Here is a 19,453-nt window from a genome sequence, read left to right as displayed (position 1 = left end):
CCCTGTCCCCCTTGGAAATTCGGTATTTTTACCGATTTGGTAATTACCGGAATCGGTATTTGCTATTGAATCCTATGGGCTTCAAGGCCCATAGGAATCAATGGCAAATACTGATTCTGTAATTACCGAATCGGTAATTACTGAATCTTACCGATTCAGTATTTTTACCGATTTTTTCCTACATAGCAATTGCCGATTAGTAAATACTGAATCGGTAAAATTCGGTATTTACCATTCGGTAATTTGCTATTGCCTACATCTAGCCCATAGTTACTTATAAGGTCGAGACACAATAAGCACAATTACGTAAGGGGAAAAGCAGGCAGGGGGAAGATTCAGGGGAGGGGGGTAGGAGCTGGGGAAGTAGACAGGTAATGAAGGCAGGAACGAGGGGAGTTTGAAGGACACCGCATGGAAAGGGGAGGGGAAGGGAGACGGTTTGTAGAGTGGTTTCCACTGGGTGCCCAGGTCTGTAAAAGAATGTATTTTGTTGAGGTAAACCAAATATGTTAGACAGTTCTTAATTTGAAGGGGGGGGCAGGGCTCTCATCAGCGCACACACACAGACACACACACACACACACACACACACACACACACACACACACATTGCCCCTGCCAAAGATAGTACCACCACAACTAAGTGTGATAAATCAAACTATTCTAGGTTGCAAAGCTCAGATTGGCTTGGGCGGCAGGTAATAGTAATTTATAATTTGCATTTAACTAATAAATACCGATTGTGCTCTTCTGTAAATTAGCCAGACAGCGCCACCCTGTGCCAGACGGTCACAAGCGCCGGTGCTAACAATTAAGAACCGCTGTTAAGCACTGGAAACCATCGACTCAAATTAAGCACTGATGTTAAGACGATTTCACTGCAGTCAAGCTTAGCGCTCCTAAAGCCTAGTCTCAGTCAACAATGCAAACAGTGGAGTACTTTAAGAGTTTTTAGAATTCAGGAAAGGTTGGAGTTTAGAGGCGATTAGAGGGTTTAGGGACTAAGGGAACTTTATAGACCAAGTGTATTAAGGTGCAGGAATTAGTGGAGCTTACGGTGGTAAGGGTTTTAAGGACTCCGGTACGGGTGCCTAGAGTTTTTTTTTTTTTTTTTAAGAGCAAGGGATAAGTATTTAGGGGTGGTGAAGGGTATTTTCAAGGTTCAGGGATGGGTGGAGTTTAGGGGTGGTGAGAGCTCTAAAGGTTCAGGGATGGTTGGTGGGTAAACATATAAAGGGGTTTTAGGGATCCAGATGAAATTAGAGCTAGGGAGAAGTTTAATGGTTCAGGCATGAATGGAGTTAGGGGTATAAAGTGCTTTAAAAGTTAAAGGATGACTGAAGTTTAGGGGGCAGGGGTGGGTGTGGGTTAGGTGCAGCGAGTGGCCATTAGGATTCAGGGATGGGTAGAGTTTAGGGGTAGAAAGGCCTTCAAGGTTCTGGGATGGGCATAGTGTGGGCATGGCGAGGGTTTTTATTTTAGGGATAAATTATGGATAGTGTTTAAGGTTGGTGAGGGGGCAACGAATTAAAAGCATTCAAGTTATTTGTATAAAAGATACAAAATCTGAAATAATGTCCCCCTAAAGCAAAGCACTGAAAGAAATTACTCCCACAAAAATGTCTCAAAGTAAAATCTACAATTACATCTTAAAAAAATTAGGCATCGAAAAGCCAATTTTGAAGAAAAAAAAAAAAAGGGACATTCTAGAAACTTTTTTATTACACAATAAATGCAATTTAGCCTGCAAATTTCCAGTAAACAGTTTAGGTGAAATGGCTTGTCATAATGGTATTCCATTAACTCATTTTCTAGGAAATCCCATACATCTCTTCCCAGCTAACTTGTAATAAGTCTTCTGGAATGCCTCTAGAATAGACAAACGAAAGAGATTCTGTAAAAGGCTCCCTCATAACATTAAGATATGCAAGATCCAAAGTCATGATTTTACCAAAGTCATGATTTTACCAATCACAGGTGGAGATTTCCTTTTAATAATCCGATTCTAGACCCCGCCACCCATTTCCATTCTGTCTGTTGTTGCCCTGAACATAAGCCATTCAAAGGATCCCAAGCATTTCTTCAGTGCCTTGGGTTCAGAAGTGTAGATTCCCCATTTTTCCTGCCTCCTAGCTTCTCTTCCAGAAAGTCCAGATATGCTTTACATCCATAAAAACACCACACTAGGTTGTTTGCCAAGGACTTCCCTCACTTCTGCAGAGATGGGCAGGAAAAAAGGTATTGTTCCGACAAGACCATGAACATAAATCAAGTAAAGTCAAATTTCCTTCTCAAATTCTAAAAACACCTTGTTAAATACAAAGTTGAAAGCAAGACTTATGGAGTTATTTACATTAAATGTAGGACCCACAGCAATAACCCGGCTGCTGAACAAAGAGGGGACATATTTGAAAGCGCCGTGAAACTCTAACCGGGGCTTCAAGTTCAATGCGGATAGTGGACTGAAAGATACTTTTGGTGAAGGGAAAAGCAAATGTTATTAGTAAACAGATTACATATTAAAATCTTTGAAGAGGAACAAGCTATCACCAATCATGGTTTTTGTGGAATTGAGTTGCCATTAACAAACAAAAAAACTCAAACGCATAATAACATGGCAGTGTAATTTAGAACACAAAATTTATTGAGCCCTGCTCATAATTGCCCTCAAGATCGTTGCATGGGGAAAACGACAATTTCATGATAATTAAATGTTTAGGCCACACTTTCTCAATGCTATGTTCACAAGGAAGCCTTGCCGTAAATATATGGTAAAATGGACACTGAGCTGGGGCACTGGGTGCTACAATCGCCAGACTGAGTCCCAATACTGGAACAAAAACAATATGACAGATCAGTAAATTACACTTTTGAAAAACACAAATATAGGTTTATGGTACAACACTTTCATTGCTTCTCATTCCATTGGTTTAAAAGTGGCTAGCAACAGTCATTAAGGATGTCAACATGGCTAGATAGAAGTGTGACTCTGAAAGTCCTTTGCCTCCCTTTTACTTTTTGTTGACATATATGGGCATCGCAAAGTTCCAACTAGTGATAAATTAATGGGGCCAATTAAGGGATCCGTCAGAAACAGGCTAATCTTTCCTTTTCTAAAGAAACTGCATTACATCATTGGCATAAGCTTTTTCAGGATGCTTCGATTTAAGGTATGATTTTATTCTGGTTACTGGGTGCATGAGATTAGCTGGTCTCCTTTTGGAGAGGAAATCTTTCAAGCTCTAGACCAGTCTAAAATTGGTCACATGAGCACAACTTTGTTCAAGCCAATATAACACTGTAGTTTCACATAGAAGTTAGCTTTTCAACACTGCAGTTTATAAGCGCAGAAGACAAGAAGCTGACAAGAAACTGCAAAGAGATTGATCAAAATAAATGCATGTTTCACAGGCGTCAATTTACTTACACATGTTCACAGGCTAGAGTCTTCACAGGAGTCTGAAAAACTTCTTGACATATAGGGCAGTAGAAATCTTCATCTGAACGACAGGACGGTGACTGAGCTGCAGAGGCCATCTTGACAAGTTGTAAAAAGTGTCTGCAATTCAAGCAAAGAACACAATGGTTTCACCTACAGTTGGAGAGGGCGAGATAGCCGCGCTTCCGGTTTTGATGCCAACTGCAGAACTGGGAGCCACCTGCAACATTAAAAGCATAGATAAAGAACCTAAAGTATAGATGTAAAATTTATAATCATTAAGATTTTTTTGGTATGTGATGGACAGTGTTGAACATTGCACGCACTCACCCCCAGTCAACTGATCTGGGTTTAATTCATCATCATTCTTTAGCTCACTCCCCCACCCCAGTTCAGACATGGCCATATGCAAATCAGTCTGACCCTGTGCCTCATGGGAACAGTCCAGCCCGAACTGCAAAGCCATGTCTTTCCTGGACCGCAAACAAACACCCTGGGACCTGTTTCGGGTTCATAATCCTCATCAGCCAGGCTAGCGTGAATCCAGTGGCAAAGTGAGCAAGGGACCCACGTCTGGGCATACCCTGCCAACTCAGGGCAAACTTAGCAAAACCAAAGGGGATGATGGACGGAGTGTTGAACATTGCAAGCACTCTCCCCCAGTCAACTGATCTATTTGCATATGGCTGGGTCTGAACTGGGGTGGCAGAGTGAGCCAAAGAATGATGATGGATTAAGCCCATATCATTTGACTAGGGGTGAGTGTTTGCAATGTTCTACACTCCGGCCATCTTCTTCTTTGGTTTTGTTAAGAGGTCTAACTAAGCACATTATATTTGCTGTACACCAGTTTCATCCATCTTGGTAGAGTTGTGCACCAGTACGTGGCATCACAGCCCTTGTGATACTAATAATGTGTTACTGCAATTAGTTGCACACCATCGTAACTAAAAAAAAAAAATATGTCAGTGGATTCTGAAGTGTATACATAAATAATGACAAAGAGTACAGCTTTGTTGGTTGTTTTCAAAGATTACTAGACGGGCTGGTTACTTTTGTTGGGGGTTGCAAAGCTGTGCAGGGAGGTCAGAACATTGTCATGTCAATTAAAAGGCACTGCTGGCAGTGGGGAAAAAGAGAACGAGGTAACAAGAGGATACGGAATTTCCTCCATTAGATTGTTATTTAAGAGTGCGTGGCGGGGAAAAATGGGCCATTTGCAGAGTAAACCCCTCAAAATAATCCATTTAGCAAAAAAACATTTAAGTGGCTCTTTAAGAACAAAAGTATCCACTCTGGCAATCCAAATGTACTATCAAGTGTAAACTTAAGGCTATGCACTCCCATCTAACCAAAAAACATCAATGAAAAGCTACAGGCACTGTTCTTCTAAATATTAACTATCGATTCCTCCACATTAATGGTCACTGCATTGGTGCCAAAAGACTTGTAAAGTTTTACATTTCAATACTGACAAACATTCTTCTTAGTTAGCAGTAATACTACAAGATGTAGAGCGCAGCCAGCAAAACCAACATATTTTGTCCTATTTTTGGACTTTTTCCATGGACGTCATTTAGCAGCTGCGACCCCTGGCTTGTTATTTGCGACCCCTAGCACTGCCTTTGCAACCACTGGCCCCAGCGGTGACAAAATTATTTCCAGGAACACAAGGTGGTAGTCAAAGAAGGAGCTGCATCATTAATATGAACACAAGGTGGTAGTCAAAGAAGGAGCTGCATCATTAATATTAATTAGGAAAGTCACAATGTGATTGGCTCTAACCACAGGGTTGGAGTCCTGTGATCGCTTTCCAGGAAGGAACTCCAGCTGCTTTAAAAATAAAAGTTTTCTGTTTTGGAAAACTGCAGTGAGAGCATGACGTGGTCCCTGGACCTCCTGAAGGGGCCACCGCGATTCCCATAGGCGAACAACCCCAATTTGGGAGTTGGTAACCAGTCAGTGGTTTGCAACAGAATTACAGTCGCAAACCATTGGTAGATCAGAGTCGGAAACACTATTCGAAAAGGATGACAAAACAAGCACCTTCCAAAAACCTATTCAGAAGCCATTATAAACCCATTTATCGATTTGTTCCACGTCACTAACATGGGTTTACTACACTAGAAGAACTTTTTTACACGTTTCCACTCTGATTTAGCAAATTGGAGCGTTAGCAACTAGTAAAAAGCTTTGTACATCAGGCCCACAGATTTTACATTACGAGTCCCGCGCTTAAACCCCAGACCACATAAAAAGTCCAGGAAAAAAATCCAAAATGCCATAGTATACTTCAAAACACGGACTGACAAAGATTGCAAATTAAAAAAGGTACAGGAATATTTGAACATTAGTAATATGAAGTTAAAAACTATAGTCCCTTCACACCTACCAGAGCTCACATTGCACCACACTCAAAAACCGAACCAGTAGCCCCTTAATTATAAGCCTTAAGGAATTGCTAAAAGTAGCCCAGTCTACATCCTCCTCACTTCATTGACTGGGTCTCCACCATCCAGACACAGGAAAGCAGTTAACACACTTCCACTATCTGGAGAACTAATCCTCACCCCCATCTTGGGCCATGCTACAACCAGGGGCATCCAAAATGGATTCCACTTAGTTCTTATATTAATATTCTAAGCCTCACTTTATGGGTGAGCATCAAAAGACACCTGCTCTAGTATTTGCAGAATCGCCTCTTCAAAGTTTGCATTATTTAGCCTATATTGCTATGGTCCTAATGTTACTGCAGTCTTTGAGATCAGCCTTAAACAGTTCACTGTATATGGGTCCGGCTATTACTTTACGCTTCCAGCCCTTGTGCTGATCAGTGTTGACGAAGCAGTGGTCAAGCAGTAGCCTTTCAGGGAATGGGCTAATCAACTGATTCTAGTGCTCAATAAAAATGCCTAATATAGCACTATCCCCTGTTTATTTCTACAGTTTTGAACCTCAGTTTACACGCAATCACAAAAAAAGCATCCTCTGGATTATTTGCATGCTGCATTTAGTGTTGATTGAAGGTCTACAACCTAGGTTTACTTAATTTTGATAGTTTCATAGTGCATTAATAATCCATATACGAGTACATACTTTTTGTAATGCATGACAAAATTTAGTAAAGGTGCAATAGAATATACAAATGCTTGCATTTTACATCATTCATCACAAAGCCTGCCCTTCTCACAATAATCAAAAAAGTATATTCAAGACTGGAAGATCGTGTGAGCCAGTTGAAAACATTCTTAGTAAAGGCCTTCGCACCAGCTTGGCTTGATCAGCTCATGGAGCACCAAAACAGACAAAACAACTTCCTGAAACAGGAAAACAAGCTTGTTCAGGTAAACTACGTGGGCTAGAGGACACCTCAAACGTAAATGGGCACTTTCGGTGCTAAAACAGTTGAGATAGAGGCTACAAGGTACAGACCGCTTTAAGACTGGTTCCATCATTCAATGCAATGAATTACTGAAACACCATCACAATGATCTACGCGCTTCAAATATTTAGCTTATTAATTACTTTAATTGCCACTATTGTGTTTGGTGTTATAGCTACATCTATCCATATTATCTACACTATATTAGGATCATAATTTGAGAAAAGTTTTTTTAAACGTATGTGGATTCCTTGTGTGTGCGTCCATTCATGTTGAAAGGAGTTTGAGACCACTAATAATTATTAAAGACTCACAAAACTTTCCCCAGAAAGCACCATCTTCATGTAATGCTCCTGATTTAGAGTCACCAGAGTTCGGACCTCAAGTTGGAAAGAACGCTTCAAGCCTGTACTTTGGGTAGAGGGTCTAATACTGGGCCGTATTTTGTAAAGTTGCAGAAAACATTTCACTAACAAGAACTGATCTCCTGTAAGTTATCTATTAATGCCTCCAACCATTCATGTGAATTCACATACACCGACTCCCACTAAAGATTACACCTAACTCCTAATAATTAAATCCACCACTCCAAAACTGGAGCTTCGTTAACACCTTGGCTGCTAGAGGTATTCTCCCCCGGTGCTGCATTCCCAGATTTACCATTGTTCATGACGAGCTCAGCTCGCCATCAGCACAGCTCAACCATGCCTCATGAGCTCGTCATGAGCATCGAAGGGGTTAAGAACACAAAAGACTGATCACAATAGGCTTCGCAAAAGCCACTGACTTAGAAACAGACAGAGCACAACACAAAATAAGTAAACAGCTGATTGATCCCAACCAGCAGAATTATTTTAAATACAAAGTTCATGGAGTAAGTTCTGTTCAGCAAGCGATCTTCATGACAGTTGTTCTGTAGTTACAACATTGATACAGCTACAGCCGACATGTGTTTCGCTGCCATTTGCGACTTTCTCAAGGCTTCTACAGAAAATATGGACAAGGATCAAATATCGCATCTAATCGGATGGATCAAAGCACAAGAGGTATGGATAACATATTCCAGAACAAAGAATATGGCCTAGTAATAAGTTACGTCCGCACGTCGGTTTCTTCGTGTTAAAAATTCAATAGCGTAGCGAAGTAAACTTATCCAGTCACAATGGCCACAGAATCAAATCTCTATGCGTGAAATGCCGAAGAAACACTCTTGAGCAAATTTGATCATGATCGGCGTCCAACAAGTTAATTAGGGAGTCTAGCGCAGACTTCTTCAACCTGTGGGGCAGCCCCCCTGGGGGGGGCGCGCCACCATCTCAGGGGGGGGCGCGTAGCCCGCCGTAAATCTCACCTTTGTCCTCTACTGATTAAAGAAACAGACGGCAGAGTGAAGCTGCAGGGGCCCGATGAAGGGGTGAAAACTATTAAAGCCTCATTAACAATATGAGATTTCTCTTTCAGCCATGTAATCGCCGTAAAGGGACTAAGCACAGGTGTAAATGAAATGTAATTATTGTGGGAGGGTGCAGCACTGATAAAGGGTTTAAACTGCCCTTCTGAAGACAAAGGTGAACCATATGGTTGGAGAGGGGATAGAGCCCCTTTTATATCTGAAAACAAATGTGTGCAGGGGCCTCTGTTCATCTCTGCAGCGTGCGGGCTCTGTTTCACATCAAAATGCAAGTAATCTCATAACCTGAGGGACTCGTTGAGCACATCTTTCCTGAGAAGTTTGCATGGAGTGCAGGTTTCAGCTTTGGGACGAATTTCACTGCGCATCTTTATTTTTCTTGTTTTATTTAATTTGCGCAGGCCTGCTTGGCAACACCCCTGACAGTTTTTTTTCTTGTGCTTCAGTCATGATCATCTTCAGAGCTGCCACCTGTTTGCCCTGTAACAGCTGAGAACTGTACATTACATAGCAGTCTGTCTTCTCACTGACCGTAAGCTGTGTTAGTAGTTGCTTGCACTAACCTGTTTTGGGTCAGGTGACTGAGAGCCACTGTGGTCCTTGCCAACGTAACTTTTCAGCGCGCAAAGCAACACAGAGTCAGAAGAGCATGCCGGGTAGCTCTGTGTGACAGGCTGCAACTGGTGTGATGGGGCCACCAGCGGGGCTTGGCAGGCAGTGGGCAATATTCAGGACCGGGGTGCACCGCTAAGTAATACAGCTTGTGGTTTATGATGTGACTGGTCTTAGAGTTCCTTGTTGCTCACATGGGTGTCATTTCTGATATGTATGTTTCCCTCGTCTTCACTGCTTGAGTTTGCCTGCGAGAAATTGTCACTCCTAGTCCTTGAAATGTCACTCATAATTACACTGAAATTAAGAAAATGTCACACATAGCAATCTGAAACCTTGGCAGCTATGTTTGGGGGGGGGGGGGGGCTATCCTGGTTAATTTCTACAGCTGAAATGCTTTAGCTGCAGTGGGAGGCAAGGAGCCCCCTTTTCTAAAACTGAAAGCAAATATTTTGCAACTATTTACTGCAAGTGTCTGGGAATGTACCCTGCATTCAGACAACTTGCTCCTCATTCTCACCCTTCACTTTCATGCTCACCCTGCACTCACAGCGATCACAATTCCCTCACACTAACCCCCTTGCACTCACACCATTCACCCTGCACTCAGTGATCACTCTGCTCTCACAATCCACTTCCGCGGTTTTCCCTGTACCTCAACCTGCAGCCACACAAGCACACTACCAACCCTGAACTCATGTGACACTTCACTCACCTATCCCCCTGCCTGCTCAGTCTGCAATCTCACTTAAACAAGCCCTTCACTAACCATGCATTCATTAGTCCTACTCTGCACTAAGATGCACACCCAAATTCATATGGTCAGCTCAGTCACCCTGCAGTCACTCCACTTACCCTACTCTCACACTGTTGCATACCTCACTATGCACTCACATGAGCACTCCTGCCACCCTCACATCACAGAGGGTTAATGTGCCTGCTACAAAGAAGGTGTACCATGCAGATCAAAGAACTGAGGGGCATATGTTCAATGAAGTCGCGGAGTGAGGCGTTAGCAGTCATGGGTTAAAGCCTCTCTCCGCCACTTCAGAAACAGAAGGCTGCACCATATTTACAACAATATGGTGCCGCCTTGCGTTTCCCCTTAGCAGTGTAGTGCAAACGCAGACACTATTGCACCATAGTTCAAGGGTGTCTGGGTGCAGGGAAAATATTGTTTATGTTCAGGAGGGGGACCTTCCTGTAAATAAACAAACAATCTTTAAATGCCATTTGTCTCACTTCCATGTGTGCTACTTGATGCAGCACACACAGAAATCACAAGATGGATTTTTTTTAAAGAGTACAAATACAAGGCATTTTGCTTTTGGAGAAATAATGCATTTCTCCTACTTTCACCAGCTTAAGACCAGGTTTTCCCTGTTCTTAATTTTAACGCTGCCTCACTTTTACGCTGCCCTTGTAACTAGGGCGCAATATCAAAATCAGTGCCCACCATTTCACGCTAAGCATAGTATGAAGGAGCGCCGTATTTACAAGGCAGCGTTAACCCAAGTTAAGTGGCTTAATTCTGCTGTGCAAATACGGCAATGCCCCTATCACCACCACAACGTCGTAAAAAGTGACGGTGTGGTGTCTATAGGTGCTTGTACATATGCCCCTGAGTATGATGAAACTATGAGTAGCACTATAAAAAAAATGATATGTTTGCCAGAAAGGTGCTATAGAGAAATGAGGTCCATTGTTGGCGAGTGGTAGTGAGGGAATTCATGGAGAAGGAGGAAACACTCATTGGTTTGAACATTATTTGCCGGATATGGCCAGGGATATGCGGGTGGCGGTCAATTATGTACTGTACCAGATTCCAGAAATTTCTGTCAGGTGGTGGAGGGGCCCGACATTTACAAAATTTCAGCTGGGGGGGGGGGGCTCAACCTTTAAAAGTTTGAAGACCTCTGGTCTAGCGGCAGGGCACCATACCATCAAAAGACCAGTCTGTCAGCAGTGTCCTGACCCCAAGAACGGTAGGTTCTGGTCCCCACCAGCAATAACCATAAGTGTGCAGAGCGGAGGGGCTGGCTTTTTTGAATATTCCACTGCCACCATTCCTTTTTCTGCAAAAGCCACTAACCTTGGGATACAGAGCAGCATGGTGAGCGGCGTAAAGTGTTACAATGCCCCGTCAATGGTAGGAAGGGCTACGTTAATGCAATGACCATGCATCACCCTCATGTCTCACATCACTACTAATGCCATAGCACTCAATGGACAGGCAGTCAATCGTAGCACTTACAGGCTGCATAATAACTTCTTACCAAATGGGGGGAGTGAGGAACGGTAAATCGTAAAGGATGTACATAATATCAAAAAAGAGAGATAACCTCTTTAATGGAGCCTCTTATTTAGACTACAAACTTGCAGTTTTTAGAGAAACTCTTACAAATATTTCTGTATGGCATGCTTCATCATCAAGTCTGGGAGTGGGAAAGGAAGATTAAAAAAAAAATGCATATGAGCGATCACTTGAGTAATACAGTTTTATTATTAGGAGTACCCTTGACACATATAAAAACAAAGATGGGACCTCTACGGATAGTTTAATGACCTCAGCTTGCCCAGGTCAACATGTTTCAGCTCGTATTTGATTGCCTAACTAGTCATCTAACCTTAATAAGGACCAACCCAGTCCCACAATATTAACTGTTTGTTATACATTTAAGTGCAATGGTTACTCCAAAAGGAGCATCTCAACACTAGAATTGCACTACTAGAACATCAACAGTGAATCAGTAAAGAAAAACTACCTAAACAAGAAGAAACCAAGAATGAGCAGGGAGAAAAAAATAGGTCAAGCAGCAGTCTTTAACAATACCGAATTAGGTCAACCTGAACAACCAGGTTTTGAAATTCTTCCTGAAAGTGGTTTCTAAAGTTACTTCTCTCAGGTGAAGGGGCAAAATGTTCCACAAGTTTGAGGCACAGAAACCAAAGAAGCATCCACCCATATGGATTCTTTTCGTAACAGACCGCCGACAAAGCGGTGCAAGTTAACACAGGCCTTCAACTGGGTTGGTAGGGTTACACTAAAGTGAAGAGAAGCCGGTGACATTTGCCATTAAAGATTTTATGGCAGAGGTTTTAAAGTATATTCTTTTGCTCAGCAGCAGTCAGTGTAGTTTGTCAAGAGCCTGGCCAGAGAACGCATGTCTTGGGAGAGTGTCAGAGAGTGTGTGTGTTTTGCACAAATTCCAACCCTACACCATGTATTCTCGTATTCTCAAGCAGTGCCAAATTCACCAGAAATGCATTTTAGTAAAGGCGTCAATGTCAGCCCATAGCTAGTTACTGGCAGGCTACTTTCTGCGTCACAAGGGTAATTCCATTTGGTACCTAGTCTGGTCCAGTGACTCCTGAATGTTCAAGCAACCCCCATACTAAATTACTCTAACTATATTTAAGAAGTCGCCACTAAAAGACAGGTGGTTATCACAAAACAGTAAATGTAACATCTTCATTCCCAGCACTGATTTCTTCAGGAAGGTGGTGGTGTGAGCTTTATGGTTTCACAGAAAGTACCTAGAGGCAACCCGGGCACTTAGAAGAAAAATAGGGATTGTAATCTCTTTTGAATTTCAGAAAAAAAAAAGTCGTGTGCTTTAGATTTAAGTCTACTCTGAAGGCCAATTAAATAATCACACTGATCTTGCTGGCTTAAGAGACAGTTAAACAATAACAAAAGAGAAGGTGGGGGCACTGGGAGCGAGCGAAAAAAGGTCCAGTGCATGTGCTCCAACACAAAGTATCCTCCAAAAAGAGGGGTCACTGTTCCTAGAGAAGAGAAGGGGAAAACAGCCCGATGAGGAGCAACCTCCCTATGATGAAGCATGACATCCCTCGGAATGTGTGAGGGGAGCAAGTAAGTCTTTGACTCTTCTGTCTACACCCTAGACCATTTTTCCCTCTTCTGTGTGAGGTTTTTCACCTAGCTGGCACAAGAAATCAAGCAGAGGTATAAACAAAATATGGGACATGTATGGCTCCTTTAAGACGTCCTCTTGGTAGGGGAGAAGACAGCAAGGGATTGGCTTTGCCAATCATCAGATTCCGGGGGGATAAAACACTTCCTTCAGCAGTAAAACAAAACCTAAAGCCATGAGCTAAGTTAGTCTCACCTTTTATGGCCCAACACAGACGGTCAACTATTGGTGATGATAGATGCACACTTCCAGTATCCATAACTAAAGAATTTGAAATGGACTTATGTTTAAGTAGTACTGATCACACCTGCCCCAAGAGGAAAATAAAACCAACATCCCTCAGTTCCAATTAAAAGAATTCCAAGGATATCTAGAGAAACTTGACATCACAAGTACATTCCTTCATGATATAGCCAAGCCAAGGTGATGTTGGCAAATTCACGGAGACCATATAGACAACACTGTACATCTCTAAAATGGGATAGATTGACTCTATATTAGCAGTTTTTATAAGTCCAATTGGGACCACGGACCACTATGCACAGACAACACCCACTTATAAACCAGGTGTATCCAGTATTGTATCTGGTTGTGCAACCTGGCAAGTTGCTGCCAGAGCAAGTGCACAAAGAGAGCAGAAGAGAATAGCAAGCAAATGCTGCATTAAATGAACAAAAGGAGTGAAGGATATTAGGCCTCATCTGCAATCACCAACCTGGAGATAAATATGTATGAAATTTAAAACAGCCTATGAGAATCATCCTGCAACCGGTGGTGCTCTCTGTCTCTGCAAGGCATCTGTATGAAGTTGGGCTGGTATATGCTGTCCGCTAATTGAAGTGGGCATCTTGCACCAGTCCAAACAACCCTTATGGTGATTTAAGAAATCTATCCAAGTGGTACCTGTGGAAAGCACCATTCAGGCTTAGTCTTGAAGGAATGCTAAGCAACTTGTTTAACCAGAATGCAACCGCATAGTATTGGTTAAATGAAAGGAAAATCACACAGTAGGTATAAAAATATGTATTTATTAAAAACACTCCAGTACGATACAGTATCTTCTACACGAAGATACTCTCAAAGCACACAATACTGTAGTCAGAAACAATAGTAAATAGCACAAATACACAGTGGGCCACCTGGGGGGGAACCAAACCATATACTAAAATAGTGGTTTAAGAACCAGGACTTGAGTCAAGACTGTGTCTAGAGGAGGTAGAATCACTGGGACCCAAAAGAACCACCCAAGGGGAGTCAGTAGGGACCCCAGGTGCAGTGTAGGAACACTACCTTGTGCTCCATACAATTCTAGGGGAAAGTCACGGTTGAAGTTTTAGAGTTTAAGGACCCTTCCCCAGTGGACTTTGAAGAAACCCAGTGGAAGTTAGGAAGTTTGAGAGCCACCACACCTGTGGATACCATAGTGCCAGAGTTACCTATCCCAGGGGAGCCAGATGCATAGGTCTGAAGAGGCGTCGGAAACCTCTGTCAATCTCAATGGAGGACTATGAAGAAGAGACACTGCTGGAAGGAAGAAAAGGGTCAGTTGGAATCTAAAGGTGGATTCAAGTTGAAGAGTACCCGAAAGCAGAGAGGACAGAGTCTGGGTCACTCAGTAGTGACCAGGGGCTTGGTGGATTACTGCCCACCAATGTCCGGTGCTCCAGGAGCTTTGAGGGGGTTCTTGACTCTGCAGCCACTGGGACCATGAGACATCGAGGATGACCAGGAGCTACATAGAAGCTGTCCCATAAAGGATGTCGAGTACTGAAGGGTCAGTGTGCGGCAGGAACACCAACAAGCCTTGGTAATGGCAACCAACACAGAAGGTCAAAGAATGTTATGTTGCGGACCAGCAAGGCCCAGGAGATTCATCACAGCAAGGGGAGCCAGGGCTGGCCTGCGCAACCAGGGGAGACCAAGAAAAGCAAAGTTGACCCTCTAGTGGACTCGCAACCCGGAGGCACAGGAGTCGCAAGAGGACCTCAAGCGGTTTCACCAAACAGCAGCCCACAGAGCACTTGGCGTGAAGAGGCCAGAGTTCTTGATAGGAAATGGTGCCAGAGGTTGGGGCTACTGGGAGCCCAATGCACTTGCTCAGGAAACAACAACAAGAAGAAGCACTTGCATATGCATGCAGTGCAGAGGTACAGGTATTGCAGCCCCCACAAGGGATTCAGTTCTCAAACTTGGTAAGAAGGCAGCTTGGACCTAGAGGGATGTAGGAACCCACCTCCTGTGTTGCTGGAGCCTTCTGAGTCCATAGGAGCTCAGGAGCAGCAGACCGCTCAGTCGTGATGTGGTACCTGCAAATGCAGGAGAGTGACTCCTTCACCCCAATGGAGATATCTTTGGTTGTCCTTGATACCCCACAGGTCCTGAACGGAACCTGTATGGTGCATGGGCAATGCTTTGGACTGAGAGGGAGACTGGGTTGGGCCCAAACGAAGTCCAGACAGTCTAAGGTGGAGTGATTTCTGGTTCAGAATCTTGTCCACATCGAATCAATGGCGCTACAGTCAGGTAAGCCCTTTGTACCCACAGGAGAGGGTTGGTCAGATGTAGGGGACCCTCCTAGGGGAGGGTCTGGACAGTCTGGAGGTTACTCCCATGTACTTTGTCCAGTTTTGCGCCAGAGCTGGAGCCAGCAGCTCCCAGGATTGGTTTGAGAACTATGCACAGGGACACCAAATGTGTCCCTCATCCAGACTGTCGCTGGCAAGCGCACCCACCCAGTTCTAAAACACTAAATCCTATATGGGAGATGGTCACACCTCCCTGTGACAGGATGCCTATTCTGCCTTCGCCAGCTCGAGCTTGGATCAGCAGTAGGAGGGCAGAAATGTGCCTGACCGGCAGCAGCCATTTTGTGCTGTCTGGGACTAGAAGGCTGGTATCGGGAACACCAGGAACCCCACGAAGCTTGCCTCTGAGGCATGGAATCATACCTCTCACACAGGTTATCGGTGTGAGGGTATGATTCCAATATGTTTGATACCAAACACAATAGGATTTGATTCAGCCACTTTAGAGTTAGTCAGTACGCGGTCACATATTGCCATTCTATATGTCGCATATGGCTGTATCACTGACAACCCGGGAGAACGGACTCTGTAGGTTGCAGAGGAGTCCAGCTCATGCTAAGACACAAACCCTTAGAACCAAGCACCCTGCCTTCAGGATTGGTAAGGCCTGCTATAGGGGTGGCATAGGTTTTAAGTGCAGTGATCCTTTAGAGACAGTGAACCTATATCTAAAGTAAGTGGTGCATAATACATGCTTCAGCCATTGCGAGGCCTCTGGGGTACCTATACCCTGGGTACGTGTGTACCACATACTAGGGACTGACAAGGGTACCGCAGTATCCAATCTGGAGTGTACCCAAGTACATAGCATAACAGTTTAAGGAGAAAGCAGATAGACTTGAGTCCAGATTAACAGGATCCCAGTCAGACTAGTCAGAAAACAGCTTAGTACCAGGCAAAAAGTGGGGGTAACCATGCAGAAGGATCCTACCTTCCTACAGCATCTCTATTCAATAAATCAAAAGGCAGCACATAAACAGCCACAAGAAGAATGTTATCAACCTGGCCAGAAAAAAGGGGCCATGAAGAGCATATAGTCATCATAATACATCTCAATTCACAAACTCAAACCAAAATCAAGGGTCCAAGCCTCGACTTGGATGAACACCTAGGACAACGAAATCCACACCCTCAAGAAATTCACCCGAAGTCCCAAGGAGGATGGCCATGGTACTATTTTTAACCCTACTAAATGCTACCAGTAAAAGTAAAGGTACCTCATCTTCTCTGTAGAGAAATCATGTGTTTTCTGCCCCATTGTCCACTTCTGGGCTTGAGAAGGACGTTGGATCTCCACTCAGAGTGCTGTGGCTCCTTTTATTAGGCTAAACAGAGAAAAGAGCTCAAGGACCTTCTAGATAACCAACTACCTTCATGTGGTTGGCCATGGATGCTTGTTCTCCTGTGGAGCGTGCAGGCTGGCTTGCAACAGTCCCCACATCCGGGTGATCCCTCCCGGCCCCACTCTGCTTCCGCTGCTCGGATCCGAGCAAGCAGTTGAGAGAGAAAGGTTGCATGGTCTTACAGTACCCAACACTACTCACCCTTGTTGGGTCTGCTGGTATGTCACCACGCCCGTCAGCTCCTTTCTGTTCTAGTAGATGGTAGTCCTGCCAACCCACAGGCTCAGGGACCCCTCTGCTAGTACTAGCTTTATTAAACAGACCTAACAAGCCAACCTGCATAAAAGTGTGAGGGGCTCAGCCTGCGAGCACCCAACACCCATCAGCGCCACTGTTTGGGGTACAAACAAACTTCATCCGGTGCCACAGAATCATGTATACCAGCTTTTTCCCCAATTGCTTCAATCTATCCAGCACTTCAAATACACTGCACAATATTCATAACATATGACCAGATCAGCCACCCTTCAACATATTTTAACTGCGAGATGAGAAGGAGGGGCCTTGAAGGAAGACATGGCCTTCAGCACAGTCTCAAGAGCCCCTCATAACCTCCCGCAAAAACACCAATGAAAGCTTGTGAGCTAGTTGCTTTAGTTTCGTGTAGGGTGAACACCTCCCTCCAGGTGATTACCAATACTACTTCCGGTCCCAAATTTGGGCTACAATGCAAATGCCTTATGGGTGTTGTAGTATTTCCTGCTTTAATAAAACTAATTATACTAATGCTAGAAACCAGTAATGTGTAGGTGGGTAGCAGCCTCGGATTGGTAACGCGGGCACTCGGGCAATGCCCGAGGGACCAGTGTCCGAGTTCCTGCAGGGGGCTGCTTTTTTGAGCAGTCTAGGGCCGATTTGGGCGGTGTCACTATTTTCGGAATACAGCCAGCGGCCCAGTGGGTGGCTGAGTGGCCTTTCAGCAGGCAGATGGGCGCTCATTACCACCCCACCCCCCCCCACCAACACCCCCCCCCCACCCCCGGTCCCCCACTCCCTTTGTCTCACTGGCCGGCCCATTAATGGGTGCATATACTGAGCGGGGGCAGGGGGGCTAGAAGTGGCCTCACTTGTTTTCAGGTGTGTTTCACTAGTGTAAACTAATGCGTGCATGTTTGTAAAAGCCCCCCCCCCCCCTCCTTTTTAATGCAATTACGCTGAAGCAGTGATTGGAGGAAAGGCATTATGCAAATGGCTGGCGATTTTTTTTGTGTGTGCCCAGGCCGATTTTCATTCCCAATCCGACCATGGTGGGTAGTTCGGAACTAGAGAGGATGCCTGTAATGACCCAGGGTGAGGGGGTCACCCTAGGTTCAGAGAGCTTCCAAAGCCCCTGATGGGCTTCCACTGTTCAGAGCCTCCATCAATGAAGTGCACACCTTTATGCATGGGGGTTCCTGGTCACACCATGCCATATCTTTTCACAGGGTACAGTAGCAACATTGTAGTATCGTGTGACGCAGTGGCACCGTGTAAGTCGGCAGGTCTGAATGTCCATAATCACATGTGGCTCATTAAGTCTATTTTACACGTCACTCGCCATCTCCCGGAGCCAGATTTATAATCTGAGAATTGATACCGCCAATGCCTTTCCTCCAGGAGCAGTGTTACTCTTCACTTACTAACAAACTACACAGCCTCATTCGGAGGTCAAAGGGCAGGGTCGTGCTATGCAGCATGTCAGGGGTGTAACTGGACCAGCTGCGGAGGGGCGTTCAGTTTCTCAATTCCATGATTCATTAGAAGAACCCGTCCAGTAGGGCCTTGCTTATTTTGATTCTGGTACTTGTCGTCTTGATTTGGTTCTCGCAGTCTTCTTTTATTTCATTATGAGCTGTGGACTACAAATGTCATACCACAAACGGGAAAAAACGGCACTGGCTGAGCTAGTTACGCGCGCTCGGATTCGAGTGGCCATACCGTCAACAAAAACAGGTCTCGGAGGGACCGAAATGCGGGGAACAAGGGTTAATAAAAGTTTGGAACTCTAAAAATCATTTATATTCGGAGAATCTATTACATAAACAGCACAATATAGACGAGCAAATGTGCACCGTTTTATGTTAAACGACACGCGACTATTCTCATTTAACGTGGAGTAACAAACACGACGGAATCACACGTAATTTTACCCGAACACTTGCAGTGAAGACAGTTAAGACCTTTTCCGCTAATCCTTCTGTAGCCACATATTCATTCACACAACAAACATACCTCCAGCCTCCTACCCGAAGTGCTTCTCCCAAATGCACACCTGCAGCGCTTTATTCCGGATACAGCAAGCTGAGCAGGTGGTCCGGGGTTAAGAAGTGGGGCAGGCTGGGAAATGTAGTTCAGATCAAGTGTTGAATTCACCGTACACCTGAAATCACCCCCACAAAAGACTTCGAGAGGACATTACTGCATCCAAGGTTTGATTTAAAAAGACCATCACCGCCTAATGATGAGCCCTGCTGGGGATCGGATGGTTTATTAGTAAGCAGTGAGTATCCAATATTGTATCAATATTCATATTTGTTTAGCTGATTGGGGGCGCTCTGAAGGATTGTTCTCCCGCCCCTCACACACACACAAAAAGGTTTGGGGCCTCAATGCACAGCAGGGGTCTGTGTTACGCCCCTGTTTGGAAGAAACAGCAAAACATAGTATGAAACCAGAGTTGTCAATTGGTCCTAACCCTTGAAGG

At 44.3% G+C, this 19,453-nt stretch overlaps 1 protein-coding gene across 1 annotated transcript in view; it reads right to left on the bottom strand.

Moving 5' to 3' along the window:
• Positions 1-19,007, bottom strand: part of RNF138 (ring finger protein 138) — a 44,841-nt gene extending 25,834 nt beyond the window's left edge. The window contains exons 1-2 of the mRNA XM_086966948.1: positions 18,982-19,007; positions 3,428-3,659 (exon numbers count right to left, since the gene is read on the bottom strand). Coding sequence (XP_086823074.1) covers positions 3,428-3,537 — 110 coding nt within the window. The 5' untranslated portion in view covers positions 3,538-3,659; positions 18,982-19,007. The remainder of the gene's footprint in view (positions 1-3,427; positions 3,660-18,981) is intronic.
• Positions 19,008-19,453: the final 446 nt, after the last annotated feature.

The sequence above is a fragment of the Lissotriton vulgaris genome, chromosome 4_1 (genome assembly GCF_964263255.1).
Source record: "Lissotriton vulgaris chromosome 4_1, aLisVul1.2, whole genome shotgun sequence".
Classification (NCBI taxonomy): domain Eukaryota; kingdom Metazoa; phylum Chordata; class Amphibia; order Caudata; family Salamandridae; genus Lissotriton; species Lissotriton vulgaris.
The sequence above is the reverse complement of the archived record's forward strand: the minus strand, read 5'-3'. Positions and strand labels throughout refer to the sequence as shown.